Source organism: Muscardinus avellanarius (genome assembly GCF_963383645.1).
Source record: "Muscardinus avellanarius genome assembly, chromosome: 13".
Classification (NCBI taxonomy): domain Eukaryota; kingdom Metazoa; phylum Chordata; class Mammalia; order Rodentia; family Gliridae; genus Muscardinus; species Muscardinus avellanarius.
Window position 1 is genome coordinate 1,406,581 of NC_137799.1, and position 15,115 is coordinate 1,421,695.

Consider the following 15,115-nt stretch of genomic DNA (forward strand, 5'->3'; position numbering starts at 1 on the left):
CCCGGGGCCTCCATCTCCTCGTCCTTACGTGGAGTGAGTGGCCTGGGCTCGTCGTGGCTCCTGGGGCCCCTTGGGGCGTTCCCCCTCCCTCACTTCCCCTTCCAGGGTCAGGCAAGGCTATAGCTATGACTGACCGATGGCAGAGGCCAAAGCTGTGCGGCCTGCCCGGCAGCTGTCAGCGGCACACACACCAGGCCTGGGGCCAGGTGGGTCTGCAGTCCAGGCTGGGCCCACTGGCCCTTTGAGCACCTGGTCGGGTCAGGCCAACCATGTCTGGTCAGTGGTTCAGGCCGAAGAGTCGGCCTCCTCACAGTGTGGGCTACCTGACCTCACCCGAGTGCCCCCTCACCGCCTTCCTCCCTGGGGGAGTGTCCCTTGGGGTTGCTGGCCTGGAGTGGTTCTGGTCTTTTGGGCTTTATTTTTATGCAGAATCTCACATTTTGAGATCATTATAGTTTTTTGGGTTTTTTTTGTGTGTATGTGTGTGGTACTGGACTTTTTACCTCCAGGCTACACCCCCAGCCCTATTTTATATTTTATTTGGAAACAGGGTCTCACTAAGTTGCTGAGAGCCTCACTAAGTGGCTGAGGCTGGTTTTGAACCTGCGTGATCTTCCTGTCTCCGCCTCCCAAGTGCTGGGATTACAAGCGTGCCCACCACGCCCGGCTTCATTATAGCGTTCCAAGGCTGCAGGTGGTGATTGATGGTACCTGGGCATGGTGGCACACACCTGTAATCCTAGTACTTGGGGGACTGAGACAGGAGGGTCGCACTTTGAGGCTGTAACCTAGATTTGAGGCAATAACTTAGCTAGATCTTTTTCATGGTAAAAAATAAGAAGAGCTGAGGGCGTAGCTCAGAGGTCCCCAGCACGACACACACCTTTACCAAGAACACCTTTTCCCATGGAAGTGTGCCCGCCCCTTCACTCCCCACTTGGAACCCCTTCCTGGTTCTGTGTGGCCTCAGAAAGAAAGGGCGCTCCACTGGCTTAGAGGGGGAGCAAATGTGAGGTGCTGGGCACTGCAAAAATAAGAAAGGAAGAGAGAATGAAAGAAAAAGAGTCATAGACCAGCCCCTGCTGCAGGATCAGGGCACATTTTTGCTTTCTCGGTGCTTTTTTGTTCTTTTTCTTTTTTATGTGGTAATAGGGGTGGAACCCAGAGGCCATCTACCTATAATGCCAGCCGTATTTTATTTTTTATTTGGAAACGGGATCTTGCTAAGTTACCGAGAGCCTCACTGAGTTGCTGAGGCTGTTACGGACTTGCGATCCTCCTGTCTCCGCCTCCCACGTACTGGGATTCCAGGCGTGCGCCACCACGCCTGGCTTTCAGTGCATTTCAAGAGCAAAGGCCTAGGACCTTCAAGACCTACCCAGGACCTCTCACAGGAGACTGCCCGCCGAGACAGCCCTACACCCGGTGGCCCGCGAGGGGGACGGGCAGTCCCCTCCCCACTGGTCAGAAAGGGGAGCTGAGTGTCGGGTGGAGGTGGCCTCTGGGGCGGCCACTGGAGCCACCACCCAGCCTTGCAGGGTCAGGAGACAGCCCAGAGGTGCCCAGTCAGGAAGGCTTCCTGGAGCTGGTGAGTGCAGCCAAGGGCTGCCCTTCCCTTTGTCCACCCAGCGGCTGGTGACCCTGCTCTCGTGGGTGGCCGTGACCTGGGCTTCATCCCCACTCATAGCGCTCACCATTGGGTAGGCTGGCCTTATGGGCTCCGTGCACAGGGGTGGGCCCAAGCAACGCTGCTGTGCCAGACAGGAGGGGGCAGAGTGGGGTGGGGGTCCTTTCTGGGCACCAGGCACACCCCACTTTCCAGGCCTCTTATTCAGAGCTTGTCCCCGCCCCCCACCCCAGGAGCTCTGTGTTTCGGCTGAGCTGTCCCACGCGAGAGCCCATCGTCTGTCCGGCCCTCCCAGGCTGGCACAGTCAGGTGGCCAGGCCAGCGTCCAGCCGAGGGGTGGGTTGCTGGCTGACACCCTTCTACCCCTTTCGGGGCTCCTGCTGGCTCTCCAGCTGCCTCCCGGGGCCAGGCACCATGAAATCCAGAAGCTGCTATGCGTACACCTGCTTAAGCTGCAGTCTGTGGAGCCATGGTGAGGACCTGTGAGATGGGGTGTGTGGCGAGAAGCCAGGGGGCCATGGCCTCCGTCCCCACCTGCTCGGGTTTGTGCTGGAGAGATGCTGGGGTCCCAGGGCCCACCCGACCCTGGTGTCCTCGACAGAGATGGCCGGACTCAGACCCAGCCACCTCTGAGGGCCTGTCCATGGGAGGCCCTTGGGAGAGGCTGGAGCAGCCTGCGGGCAGCCCCTCCGGCCGTCGTCCCCGAGGGCGTCTCAGGGAAGGAAGCAGGCGGGAAGTGCTGGAAGAGTCTTGGCTTTGGCGTCAAGCTCGGTCTGCAATTGCAGGCTTAATTAATCGAGTTTTGGATTAAGCCTCCTGGCAGCACTCTCGCGTGCTATTGATCACCGATCGCCTTCCTGGTGTCTGAGCGGCCCTGGGAGTGGGGCTGGGCCCCGCCCTTGGGAGCAGAGGCCCGGTGCTCCAGTTACCCCCTGCCTCCTGGAGCCTTGTCCCCGCGGGTCCCGAGGGGCAGTCGGGGGTCCGGGGTACGTGCCTCTTTGCAGCTGGGGCTCCATAGGTCTCCCTACCCAGCAGTGGCCGCTGGCTGCTTGGCGGTGTTGGGAGGGGCTGGCCCTACTGTGGTCCCCGCCCCCACGGGTGGCCATTGCCCACTCCAGCTGGGCCATCTCCGGGAAGTTGCTTGACCCCTGCGAGGGCCTTTCTGTGCTCAGGAGGTGGCGTTTCCCACGGGCAGCAGCGACTGGACAATGAGCCCAGCGGGGCCCTGTTTGCCCTGTAGTGGGAAAGGTGGCTTCCCCGGAGGGCGGGCAGGTTCTGTCCCCATCCATCTCCCACACAAAGGGCTTCCCCGCCAGGCGAGGAAGCGTAGCCGTCCCTGTGCTTCCTCTTCAGCATATTTTAAACCTGCCGAGGATGCCGGGGAAAGGATTTGAAGACAAAGGGGCTGAGTGTGCTGGGAGCGGCTCGGGTGGGAAGCCACCACTGGCCCCGCCACCCGGGCTGGCCGCACCTGCCCCAGGCCTGCTCCGTCCCCTGCCCTGCCCAGCCCACCTCCTGGTCTTGGCAGTGGTGCTCTGGGCTGGGGCCAGTGCAGCAGTCCTGCCCAGCCCCTTCTCTGAGCCCAGCCTCGCTGTGGCCCTTGGGTGCCTGCCTTCCTTCTTGGGGTTCTAGGAGCCAGGGCAGCCCCAGCCCAATGCTGCAGCAGCCAGGGAGGCCTGAGCTCAGTTGTCCCTGTCTGTCACCCCTGCTGGGGTAGGTGAGGCCACAGTTGGGGACAGCAGTGTTCCCGTCCCTGGTAGGAGTGGGGCCTGGGCACCCATGAGTCTGTCTCCCACCCAAGGTGGGGAAGAAGTGGGAACGGAGGGTGTGTGTAGTTGGTTGCTGGGAGCCGCCTCACTGTGGTCTAGCAGCCAACCGGTCCTCTGCGCAGGTGTTAGAGGAAGGTTCCTGGTAGGATGGGCGAGAACCTGGGACCGTGTGTGTCCTGGTCTCTGTCCTGGGGGATGGGGGAGGCGAGGCGGTGGGGCTGTGAGCAGTAAGGGCCTCACATCTTCTGGGGCTTTGTCCTCAGAGTGGAGCTGTTTCCAACAGGAAAGGGGACATGGTGGGGGCAGAGGTGACCCAGCAGCTCACTGAGCCTCTGCCAGCCTGCCACAAATGCCTGCTCCTGGGAATCAGGGGACTTGGACTGGCCTCTGCCTGAGGGAGGGGTTGAGGCCCAGGACTTCCCCATCTCCCCTCAGGAGAGGAGGCCTGTCCCCGGGACTGAGCTAGTTGACCCCATGAAGGCTCTGTTTACTCAGCCTGCCTCAGTCTTTCCTCTCCAGCAGGGGGTCATGGCCTCTCAGCCTGCGAGGGTGGCCAGGGGAGGTGGCCACTGTGCAGTCGGCTGCCTGGCTTTGGGCTCGGTGTTGGTGGTCCCGCAGCCAGCCTCGGTGTCTTGGCTGAGCGGGGAAGGGTCAGGCTGCGGCTGCGTGGAGCTGCCTCAGACAGCGGCTGGCCATGCCTGTTGGGTGGGAACCCGCAGAGCAGGGGCCTCACACTGGGCTCCCCTTGCTGGGCAGAGCCCTCGGGGCAGGGGCCAGGGCCCAGGGATCTGACTGGCTCCTGGAGCGGGGCTGTTGGGCGGCTAGGGAGAAGGAGGTCCTCAGTGCTGCTAGTGGCCTCTCTGCTGCGGGAAGCTTTGCACTTCTTGGGAGAGGGGCGTGGGGAAGGCCAGGGAGTCTGGGTGCCTCCCTGCTGCACAGGGGGTGCTCTGCAGGGACAGGTAGAGCCGGTGCAGGGGTGGTGCTGCAGTGTGCCCCTCTGTCCTGGCAGGTGCAGCCTGGCCCCCCTTTCAGAGTGCAGCCCTGGTGTTCAGCCTGGGCACCGCTGCCACACCACCCCCTTGCCGTAGGCTCTAGCCCTGGGGCAGAGCAGGGTAGGGCAGCTTTGTGCAGGGGGGAGTTCACCTGTGACCAGGTTCTTGGGGGCTGGCCTGCCACGTGTGAATCAGGGGTGGCCAGAGCGAGAGCCCCTCTGTCCAGCTGGAAATAACTCAGGCACACTGGCCTCCTGCAAGCCCATGTCAGGCCCTCCCGACTGCCCCTGCACTCAAGGGAAACGGAGGCTAGACCGAGCACCACCTGGACTGTTTGTGGTGGGCAGAGCCGGGGGTCCCTGCATGCCCTCTTCTGCTGGAGCATTTCCTCCCGTCCCCCGAGTTCCTCTGGTGGTTCCCCTGGGGTTTCTGGTTCCTCCTGCTGAGCCAGTGAGGGCCCCCACTGGCCACACCCACCTCTTGCCTGTCCCCCCCACTCCACTTGACCGTAAACTCCTTGAGGGCAGGAGCTGAGTAAATCCCCCCACTTGTCCCGCTGCCCCCTCCTCCCCTGGGGCAGAGAGAGCTGTCATCTGTCCCTGGGGGGTGGCAGATGGCCGCTTAGTTTGGAAAGGAAAACAGCGCAATTTAGAATTAGTCCTGGGTGAAAGGTCACCGCAGCATCTGTCTCCGGGTCTCCGCGGAGTCACATTTCTATGGAGCCTCCAGGAAAGCCAGAGGGCGCTGGGGATGGCTGAGCCGCTGGCTCTGAGCGCGGCTGCTGGGAGCCTGCCGCCTCCCGGCCTGGCTACCTGCCGCTCACCTGCCCAGCACCAGGCCAGGCCAGGCCGCTGTCCCTGTCAGCCACTGAGGGGAGAGGAAAGAGGAGGAGCAGGTGCCTGGTGGCCTCGGAGGAAGCAAGGGGAGCCAGGCTGGGCTGCGGGGAGGGGAGGCAGTCTTGATCTTCCTCCCACAGATGCAAGGGCAGCAGGTTGTCGCGGGTCACTCGGCGGGGCCCGGGCCTGGGCATGCTCCGGGACTCCCTGCTGAGCAAGGCGGCTCTTGGGTGTGACTTCCTCGGCCCCACCCAGGTGCCCGGTGCCATTGCTCATGCCAACCTGCCAGGACAGGTGTTGAGGACAGAATGGCCGTTGGTACTGGTAATTGATGTTGCCGCCACCAGAGCAGAGAGGGTCTTGGTGTGGGGGCAGGTGGCCCTGGCACTGCCCAGCCATGGCCTCCAGGTCCAGGTCTCTCCCACCTTCTCAGGGGTATCTGAGTGCCATGGGAGATGAGGTGCTGGGCATCAGTCTCAGGCAGCTGTAGCTCTGTGGCCGGTGTCAAGTAGGCGGGTGGGCACAGGCTGGGCACTGGCAGAGCTGGAGTGGGAGCCACAGGGAGGGAGGAGGAAGGGCCTTTGGCACTGACCCCAAGCCACACCCTGTGGCCAGGCCCCTTCACACCTGGCTCGGACACCTCAGGGACAGCCATCCCTCCGCCCCTCAGCTGTGGGGCGGGTGGCAGGCCCTGCTGGGCAGCATGCCTTCACTGCGCATCCCGGGGCCGAGTGGCAGAGGGGACAATGGGCCCTCTCAGCTGCCACATTCCCCCACGGAGGAGCCTTCCAGGCCAGCGGCTGCCCCGCCCGCCGGGATTGGCTGCTGGCCGCGCCCGCCTGGCAGGAGCAGCTGTCCCATCCGCAGGCACACCTGCTCCCGGCCGCCCTCATCCCCGCCGCTGACACCTGATTTATTGGGCATGTTATGTTTTCCCCTGACTGCTCCTGCATTTCACAGCCTCACTAGTGGGTGTCCCGTCCAGGCAGCTTCTCCCACAGTCCTCCTGGTGGGGGTCCCTGCCTGGGGTGCTGGGGGAAGGGTGTTCCCTGGAGATGCTGCCTGTGGCTGGAGAGGCATAGGCAGTACCTTTACCAGGACGTGCTCATTAGGGGATTGCTCTAGGGGTGGGGGTCCAGGGTGTCCCCACTGGGTACAGCGACAGAGACTTGATCCGCCTGAGGGGGCACTGGGCTCCCCAAAGCTGGGGGCAGGCCTGCTTCCTCTTACCCGCACAGGTGGGCTCCGTCCCGTGGAATCTCAGTCTGCCTGGCCTAGAGCCCTGGAGTGCGTGCGTGCAGGGAGGCGTGGACAGCCGGCTCCAGACCCTGCTTTGATGCTCTGTCCCGCACCCACCCCCTGCCGACTTTGTCAGCGGCTGGAAAGAAAAAAAGCCTTTTCTCCAAGCTGCCGAGGCCAACTTTGGCCTGACAAAGGGGCATTGATAGAGAGGAGGGCTGCTTCTGTCTGGCCCAGCCCCAGCCTGCCAGATCCCGGGCTCCAGTGGCCACTTGGGCAGGCCAGTAACTGGATCCCTGTGCAGCCAGGGCCAGGCCCTCTCCCCCATTCCTGTGTGTGGCCCTGCAGGGAGCGTGGTGCCACAGACAGGTGTGATGCTGAGTGGCCAGCCACACGGGGGGAGCCAGCTGCCCACTACCCGCTCCTTCCGTGCTGGGCCTGCTGGCTAGAACCATAGGAAGGCCCCAGTTAACTCCCGGAGGGGCAGGGGTGTTTTCTTTAAGCCAGTTGGTTTGGGACTTTTGGCTTCTGGCAACAGATGGTCAGCTGGAGTGGCCATTTTGCAACCTCCCCAACCACGCCACGGCCACAGATGAAAGGCCTCATGGGGCACAGATGCCTCAGGGATGGGGGAGCGGCCCAGCTGCTGACAGGCACATGGGGCCCCAGCCGCACGCGGCCCAGCCTCTGCCAGCCGCCGCCTGCCTCCCTGGGCTGCCCTGATGTAGCATTGAGTTCAGCTGGCCGTCCAGGAGCAGGGCAGGTGCGGGAGGCCGGGAGCTGAGAGCTGCTGCCGGTAGCTGCTGCTTCAGGGGCTCGTGTGGCAGTCCAGGGGCAGGCAGTGGCTGGGGGCAGCCATCCCAGGTGGGCTCAGAGGCCATACCCGCCCAGTGCCGCGGCCCGGGGCTGCCAGCCAGCCAGCCAGCCAGCCAGCCAGCGTGTTCCGCCTCAGAGGCCTCTCTGCTGGGAAGAGTGCCGCCCGGCTGCTCCCAGACCTCTCCCGGGACCCTGAGGCCTAGAGGTGACAGAGGCCGCAATTTATGGCTCAGTCTCTGGAGGCCAGGCCAGCAGGTGGTTGGGGAGGCTCCCAGAACTGAGGTATGGCAGACGCTGGACTCATCCCTGCAGGGAACTCAAGAAACTGTAGGGCCTGCCAGGGAGCAGGGCCCCTTACCTGCTTGTCTGGACTCTGGGGCAGGGGAGGGACAGTCCTGTGAGAGGTGGGAGGTCCCCAGCCCGCCAGGAGCAGCTCCCACAGAGCTGAGGAAGGCGCCCCCCCTGTCCTCCGCCTCCCAGCTGTAACATGAGTCCTTCTGCCCTTGTTGAGGTGCCCGAATGTGTTTTGAACACTCAGTGACAGAAGGGGGTGCCTTCTGTCTGGGAGCCGAGCGTGTGAGGACTGGCACAGCACCTGGGTGTGAGATGCCTGGCGGGAAGGACTCAGCGTAGGAAGGGACAGTGGGTGGCGTGTCCGCCATCGCCACGGGAATGGTGCTCCAAAGTAGAAACGTGTCCGCTGTTTCATTATGGCATGAGATACACTCGTCACGGAGAAGCTAGAGAGACCAGCCTTGTGAGCGGGAGGCCGCCTGGCCTGGTGTGCGGGCCCCTGCCTGCTCCGTGGGTGGACCCAGGCACCTCTGGGACTGAAATCCAAGCTGGTCTTGCTGGGACGTCCTGGCCGCTGGCCAGCCGCCTACTAAGCAGTCTTACCATTTCATCGTACTGGGGCGGGATGCAGTTAACATGGGCCCTGCCGCTTTCTTATTTACCTTGTACTGGGATTGAATATAGGGGCATTCTTCCTCCGAGCTACCCCCCCCATCCCTTTTTATTTTTGTGTGGCACTAGGGATTGAACCCAGGGGCATTCTACCTCCAAGCTACACTCCCAGGCCTAGAGTCTCAGTGAGTTTCAAGGGGCTTCACTAAGTAGTAGCTGAGGCTGTCCCCGAACCACGATCCTCCTGTCTCCGCCTCCTGAATGCTGGGATTACAAGTGTGCGCCTCCAAACCCGGCCTCCTATTTTTTATTTTTATTTGGAAACAGGGTCTTGCTTGGTTGGTGAGAGGCTCACTACTTGCTGAGGCCATTCTCAAACCTGCGATCCTCCTGTCTCAGCCTCCTAAGTACTGAAATTACAAGCGTGTGCCACCGGGCCTGGCTGCCTTTTTAATTTTGAAACAGGGTCTGGCTAAGTTGCTGAGGGTGTCTCTAATTTGCTGAGGCTGGTTTGAACCTGCAATCCTCCCGTCTCAGCCTCCCAAGTATTGGGATGACAAGTGTGTGCCACCCCGCCCGGCTGACTGACCACTTAAAAGTGAACAGCTCAGTGGCACTGGCCCACTCTCAGCCGGGCAGCCCCATTGTGGCGCGGTTGCAGAGTGCGTTGGTGCCCCAAGGAGCCCTTGCCCACTAGGCAGCTGTTGCACACACCTGGGTTCTGGAGCCTGGGCACTGGGGGGCAGGGGCAGTGGTGGCCATGATGGGTGAACTGAGGGAGATAACTGCCTGGCGTGTCTGCTCACAGCTGCAGCGGGGCCTTCGTGGGGCAGCGGTGCCAGGACCCCGACCCGTGCCTCAGCTCTCCCTGCAAGAACACCGGGACCTGCCTCCTAGTGGAACGTGGCGGCACAGTGGACTATGCCTGCAGCTGCCCGCTGGGCTTCTCTGGGCCCCTCTGCTTGACGCCCCTGGACAACGCCTGCCTGGCCAACCCCTGCCGGAATGGGGGCACCTGCGACCTGCTCTCGCTCACGGAGTACAAGTGCCGCTGCCCCCCAGGCTGGTCAGGTGAGGGGGTCAGCACGGGGCCCTGCCCCAGGGTGGGCTGCCCAGGCTGCTCTGCTGTCCACAGGATTGCACATGCGTGGGGAGAGCCAGTGCCCGCTTGGCTCTGAGGGGCTTTTCCCAGCGTGCAGTGGTCTGATTTCAGTTGCTCTGCTCTGAGGCCCCGACCCTCACTGTCCCTGCTTCTGAGGAGAGGCAGTGCTGGTGGCCAGCCCTGCCCCTGCCCTCTCCAGGGTACCCTGGGCTGGGGAGGAGACGGGCTGGGTGCAAACAGCTCTCAGGTAGCCACTTGGCCTCCTAGGACCTCTGGTCCGTCATCTATAGAAAAGCAACTGTGTTGTACAGCTGGACCCCGGGATCATGGAGACAGGCCCAGGCTACTGCCTCCCTGGCACTCAGAGCTGCCCCCCGGCTTCCAGGGAGGCCCTGGCTGCAGAGGGGTAGCCGGCTTGACCCTCTCTTAACTCGTTTCCCTAGGGAAGTCCTGCCAGCAGGCTGACCCATGTGCCTCCAACCCCTGCGCCAATGGCGGCCAGTGCCTGCCCTTCGAGGCCTCATACATCTGCCGATGCACGCCTGGCTTCCACGGCCCGACCTGCAGGCTGGACGTGAACGAATGTAGCCAGAGCCCGGGGCTCTGCCGCCACGGGGGCACCTGCCACAACGAGGTCGGCTCCTACCGCTGTGCCTGCCGCGCCACCCACACCGGCCCCCACTGCGAGCTTCCCTACGTGCCCTGCAGCCCCTCGCCCTGTCAGAACGGGGGCACCTGCCGCCCCACGGGCGATACCACCCACGAGTGCGCGTGCCTGCCAGGTGGGTCTGTGCGGCCGCAGGTACTCCATGTTGGGCCTGGACAGCGCAGCAGGGGACCCCCAGGCGCAGGGCCCAGGGTTTGTGGGGAGTGCAGGAGGGCCCTGAGGAGGCCAGCTGGGCAGGACAGGCAGGTTCCGTGAGCATGGGCAGTGATCAGCCCTGTGTGTGCTGTGGGGGTTCCTGAGGGGAAGTTTGCACAGGGCCAGACCAGAAGCTGAGTAACCCACCACCACCTTGACACCCCAGTTCTGCCCAGGGATGTGGTCTGCTGTGACCTGGACAGGTGTGCCCACGGGCCCCTGGCTCCAGCCCTAGCCAGCTTCTGGGATAGGCGTGTTCTTCCTGGGTGTCCTGCTACTCCAGAGCTCCCTGTGGCGTCTGCCTCTGCCCTGAGCCTCCTGGGGCTGGGCCCAGGTCAGCCTCTGAGGCCACGCACCAGCCTCCCCTCCGACTGAGTCCCTGGGACCCGCATGGGGGTTCAGGACTCTAGCGGCATGGGGAGCCTAGCCTGGGGTTGGGAGGCAGGGCAGAGAGGACGTCGCGCTGCCGCAGCCCTTCCTGTGGCCTTGCTCTCTCCTGTGTGGGCAAGCAGGCACCCCCAGGCACGCCCCATCCTTTCTGCTGCAGTTTTTTTTTTTTTTTTTTTTTTGGCGGTACTAGAGGGTGGAACCCAGGGGCGTTCTACCCCTGAGTTTTACCACCAGCCTTTTTTTTTATTCTCTGTTTTGAAACAGGGTCTCACTGAGTTGCAGAGGGCCTCACTAAGTAGCTGAGGCTGGTTGCAAACCGCGCTCCTCCAGTCTCAGCCTCCCGAATGCTGGAATGACAAGCGTGCGCCCCACACCCGGCTCATCTGCAGTTCTTGTTTGTGTAAATTTTGCTGCAGCTCTAAAAATAATAGCATAGAGGTTTGGAAACATCCTCTGTGGCTGGAGGGGGGCGTAGCTCAGTGGTGAAGTGCTTGTGTAGCACATATGAAGCCTTGGGTTCAATCCCCAGCACTAAAAAAAAGCCTTTGAAAACCTCTTCTGTCAGCTGCACCGTGGCGTTTAGGTGCAGGGAGGGGGGAAGGTTTGGGGAGTGGAGGCCAGGTTTGGGTGCTGTGGAGTCACAGGGCCCTGGGTGACCTGGGGGTGACCCCGGGGCTGCCCCACCTCCTCTGCACCCAAAGGGGAAGCTCAGCGCTGTCCGCACTGTGCAAGGCCAGCCCCGGGCCTGTGCGTGCAGACACCAAGCTTGTGCATTTCCTGAAAGTCGCTGGGCCAGCTTGGGGGGACAGGCAGCTCCCCAGCCGCCTCGCCTGCCCAGGCCCTCTGGCCAGCATGTCTTGGGAGGGCCGAGGGACGGGGCTCCTGTGCTTGGTGGCCATGGAGTTCTGTGCTTGGTGGTGTGTGACCTCAGGCCCGGGACCTCAGGTGGGTCGAGGGCAGCCCTCTCGTGGCACTGTGGTGCCAGCTGAGGAGGGACCATGAGCTGGTGTGGACCCTGTGGGCTGGGTGAATGAGGCCCTCCAGGAGAGGCTGTGCCTGCTCAGAGCCACTGCCTGAACACCGCCCCTGGGTTTGAAGGGGCAGGAGAGAGCGGGCAGGTCCCAGAGGCCAGGTGCCAGGGCTGGGTCCCCCCTTTGACGTAGAGAGTGCTGGCTGCCTAGCGTGGCCTTCAGCTGTGCCGGCTGGTGACCGCTGAGGACTGTCACCCTAGGGTCTCGGTCTAGGACTCAGCCAGACTTACTGTTCAGACTCCCGGGTGGCTCCTGCACCAGGACTCCAGGAGAGGTTCCTGTCGCCCTCCGGTGCTCTAGGACCCCCAGAGACACCTGAGCAGCAGCCGTCTCTCAGGCACCCTGGCTGGGCTGAGTGTTGTACTGGCCCCTGCCCACCCTGCTGAGCTCTGCCTGTTCCGTCCTGGGCTCTCACGGGCTCCATTTCCAGGCGGCATGTCCACGTGAGGCTCCTCACCCTCCTCCTTCCCCGGCAGAGCCCTTCAGCTGCCCAGGGCAACCCCCAGATTCAGGCTACCTGGGACCTGCACCCCACTTCAGAGCACACCCTCCGAGTTGTTTAGGCCTCCCACTTCCCCAGTGGAACCCTGGCACCAGTTCCAGTCTGGCCGCCAGTCTCCCCCAACCAGGGTTAGATTTGCATTTGTCTGCTCCTAGCCTCAGGCTTTTGCTGTAGTGCACTGGGGGAGGGGGGAGCATCTGGGAGGAGCCAACCTGCGGGTTCTCCAAGGGCAGGAGGGGTTCAACGGCATCCCAGGAGGGGCGTTAATTAGTAACCGGCTGCAGGTTTGGCTGTTGCCAGACAGGCCTTTCTGGGTTGATCATTGACCCAGGGGGAGTTGTGTGGATTAATAGCTAACTGGCTGCTGGAGAGGCCCTCCAGGGCCATGCTGCAGGGCTACACCCCGGGGGGCGGCCCCAGGCTAGGGAGCTGCCTTAGCCTGCCTCTGCCTTGGGGGGCATGTTTTGACTGAGCAGACCCACCTGGGCTGTACCTACTCCTGTTCTTATGCTGGGGCCCCTAGTCCCAGCATCAGCTCCTGTAATGTGAGGTACCCATGGCCACCTCGTGGAGTCATGAGGACCCCCATGGTGCACAGACAGTACTGTTTGCAGGAGCCACCTGTTAGGAGGGGTTTTGTGACCCTGTGTTCTTGGTTCCTGTCTGTTTAGCTGGCCCTTTTCACAGTGTTTTGAGAGGAGCATGTCACCTGTGGGCACTGGTCACAGGAGCCAGGAAGACCCCAAGGGCCCTGGCAGGGCTGCGGAGGGGCAGCCCTTCCGTCCAGAGGAGGGTATCTTAGGTCCTCCCAATGGAGCCCAGCACAGGGCAGGTGGCTTGTGGTGGGCCCAGACCCCTGCGAACAAAGTGTCACCCTGCCCGGGACCTCTACTGCAGGCTTCACGGGCCAGAACTGCGAGGAGAATGTGGACGACTGTCCAGGAAACAACTGCAAGAATGGGGGCGCGTGCGTGGATGGCGTGAACACCTATAACTGCCGTTGCCCCCCGGAGTGGACAGGCACGTACGCGGGACGTGGCCCTGGCGGGATGGCCCTCCTCCCTCAGTGCACACAGTAGGGGGAGGGCCCGAGACCCATTCCAGTTGGGCAGGGACTGTCGTATACAGGGGAAAGAGGGACTTGTGCTGGCCGTGGGGGATGAGTCCTCCCAAGGGGCTTCCTGGAGGGGGTGGCTTTGCAGCCCTCTGCCTGGGGTCGACGGTCCCCTTCCCACCCCTGCAGGTCAGTACTGCACAGAGGACGTGGATGAGTGCCAGCTCATGCCCAACGCTTGTCAGAATGGCGGGACCTGCCACAACACCCACGGCAGCTACAACTGCGTGTGTGTCAACGGCTGGACAGGCGAGGACTGCAGCGAGAACATTGACGACTGCGCCAGCGCTGCCTGCTTCCTCGGTGCCACCTGCCATGATCGCGTGGCTTCCTTCTACTGCGAGTGCCCCCACGGCCGCACAGGTGAGCGACGGCGGCTGGGGGGGCCCAGGCTCCACCGGGGTCTGGCAGAGACGGCACTCCTGCCAGGGCCGGAGTTATGGCGGGAGGCACCTGCCATTCCCAGGCTGCGAGGGCAGTGCCGCTGACCGCTGCCCCCGCCCCAGGCCTGCTGTGCCACCTCAGTGATGCCTGCATCAGCAACCCCTGCAACGAGGGCTCCAACTGTGATACCAACCCTGTGAACGGCAAGGCCATCTGCACCTGCCCCTCGGGGTACACGGGGCCAGCCTGCAGCCAGGACGTGGATGAGTGCGCGCTGGGTAGGTGCACGGGGTGGCCGCACCAGCCCGGGGTGGGAGGCTGGGCGCCAGGAGCGGCCCTCACCACCACCTTCCCCAGGCGCCAACCCCTGTGAGCACGCGGGCAAGTGCCTTAACACACTGGGCTCCTTCGAGTGCCAGTGCCTGCAGGGCTACACCGGCCCCCGCTGCGAGATTGATGTCAACGAGTGCATCTCGAACCCGTGTCAGAACGATGCCACCTGCCTGGACCAGATTGGGGAGTTCCAGTGCATCTGCATGCCTGGTGAGCCCGCCGGCTGCCCCACCCGGAGGTCAGGCAGGGAGCAGGGCACTGCCGCGGACAGAGGGCTGGGTCAGGAGCACCCTGGCCATGCCGCCTCTGCCCTCGGGGAAACCCGGCTCTGGCGCCCTGCACCACGGAGAACAGGGCGAGTTGGGTTGATGGATCAGGCGGGGGTGCAGACCAGGCAGGAGGGTGCTGCTGTGTGCAGGCTGTGGCACTGGGGTGGCAACTGGGGTCACTCCTGTGCAGAGTCCCTGGCTGTGGCACTGTGGCAGGGGCCACTGAAGCCATTCACCGCCCCCTCCCACAGGCTATGAGGGTGTGTACTGTGAGGTCAACACAGACGAGTGTGCCAGCAGCCCCTGCCTGCATGGTGGCCGTTGCCTGGACAGGATCAATGAATTCCTATGCGAGTGTGCCACAGGTGAGTCCACGCCTGGCCGGGCCTGGCCCACGGAGCCCCTTGCTCTCCCGGGGGATACCTAGCAGGGTAGGGGCAAAGGTGGGGATGTTTGCAGGTCCCCGAGGAGCAGTAGGTGTCAGCCCCTTGCTGGCGGTGGATCCCTGGAGGCCCTCCTTCCTACTGGTGGGGTGCAGCTCCTCCTGCCTGGAGAGGCCAGGGGCTTTAGCGCATCCCCAAGGCTGGGAGGGGGCCGCCATGGCCGGTGAGAACGTGCAGGGCGCTCTGGCCTGTATGGTAGCCCGGGAGGCTCAGAGGAAGCAAGAGAGGGCTCAGAAAGGTGACTTGTCTGCCATGCAGCAGACCTGGGCCCAGGCCCCTGAGATGTAAATCAGCTGTCCCAGACTGGGCAAGCCGGGAGAGCCCATTCATAGCCGGCAGGACCGTAGCCATAGCAACCAGTTCAGTTTGGGAAAAAGGCCCCTCTGTCAGAGTGCAAGGAGGCAGGCCAGCGGACTGTCCCAGTCTGAGTGGGGATTTGAGCAGAGGCTGGGGCTCCCAGGGCGAGCCAGCCAGGCACTGGCAGCTGGGGTCTGGCTGGG

At 63.2% G+C, this 15,115-nt stretch overlaps 1 protein-coding gene across 1 annotated transcript in view; it reads left to right on the forward strand.

Annotated features, from left to right (window-relative positions):
- Window positions 1–15,115, forward strand: part of NOTCH1 (notch receptor 1) — a gene marked incomplete at both ends in the record, with an annotated part of 42,710 nt that overhangs the window by 8,746 nt on the left and 18,849 nt on the right. Inside the window, 7 exons of the mRNA XM_080709394.1 lie at window positions 8,994–9,256; window positions 9,731–10,069; window positions 12,970–13,092; window positions 13,316–13,549; window positions 13,693–13,848; window positions 13,928–14,113; window positions 14,424–14,537. Coding sequence (XP_080565520.1) covers window positions 8,994–9,256; window positions 9,731–10,069; window positions 12,970–13,092; window positions 13,316–13,549; window positions 13,693–13,848; window positions 13,928–14,113; window positions 14,424–14,537 — 1,415 coding nt within the window. The remainder of the gene's footprint in view (window positions 1–8,993; window positions 9,257–9,730; window positions 10,070–12,969; window positions 13,093–13,315; window positions 13,550–13,692; window positions 13,849–13,927; window positions 14,114–14,423; window positions 14,538–15,115) is intronic.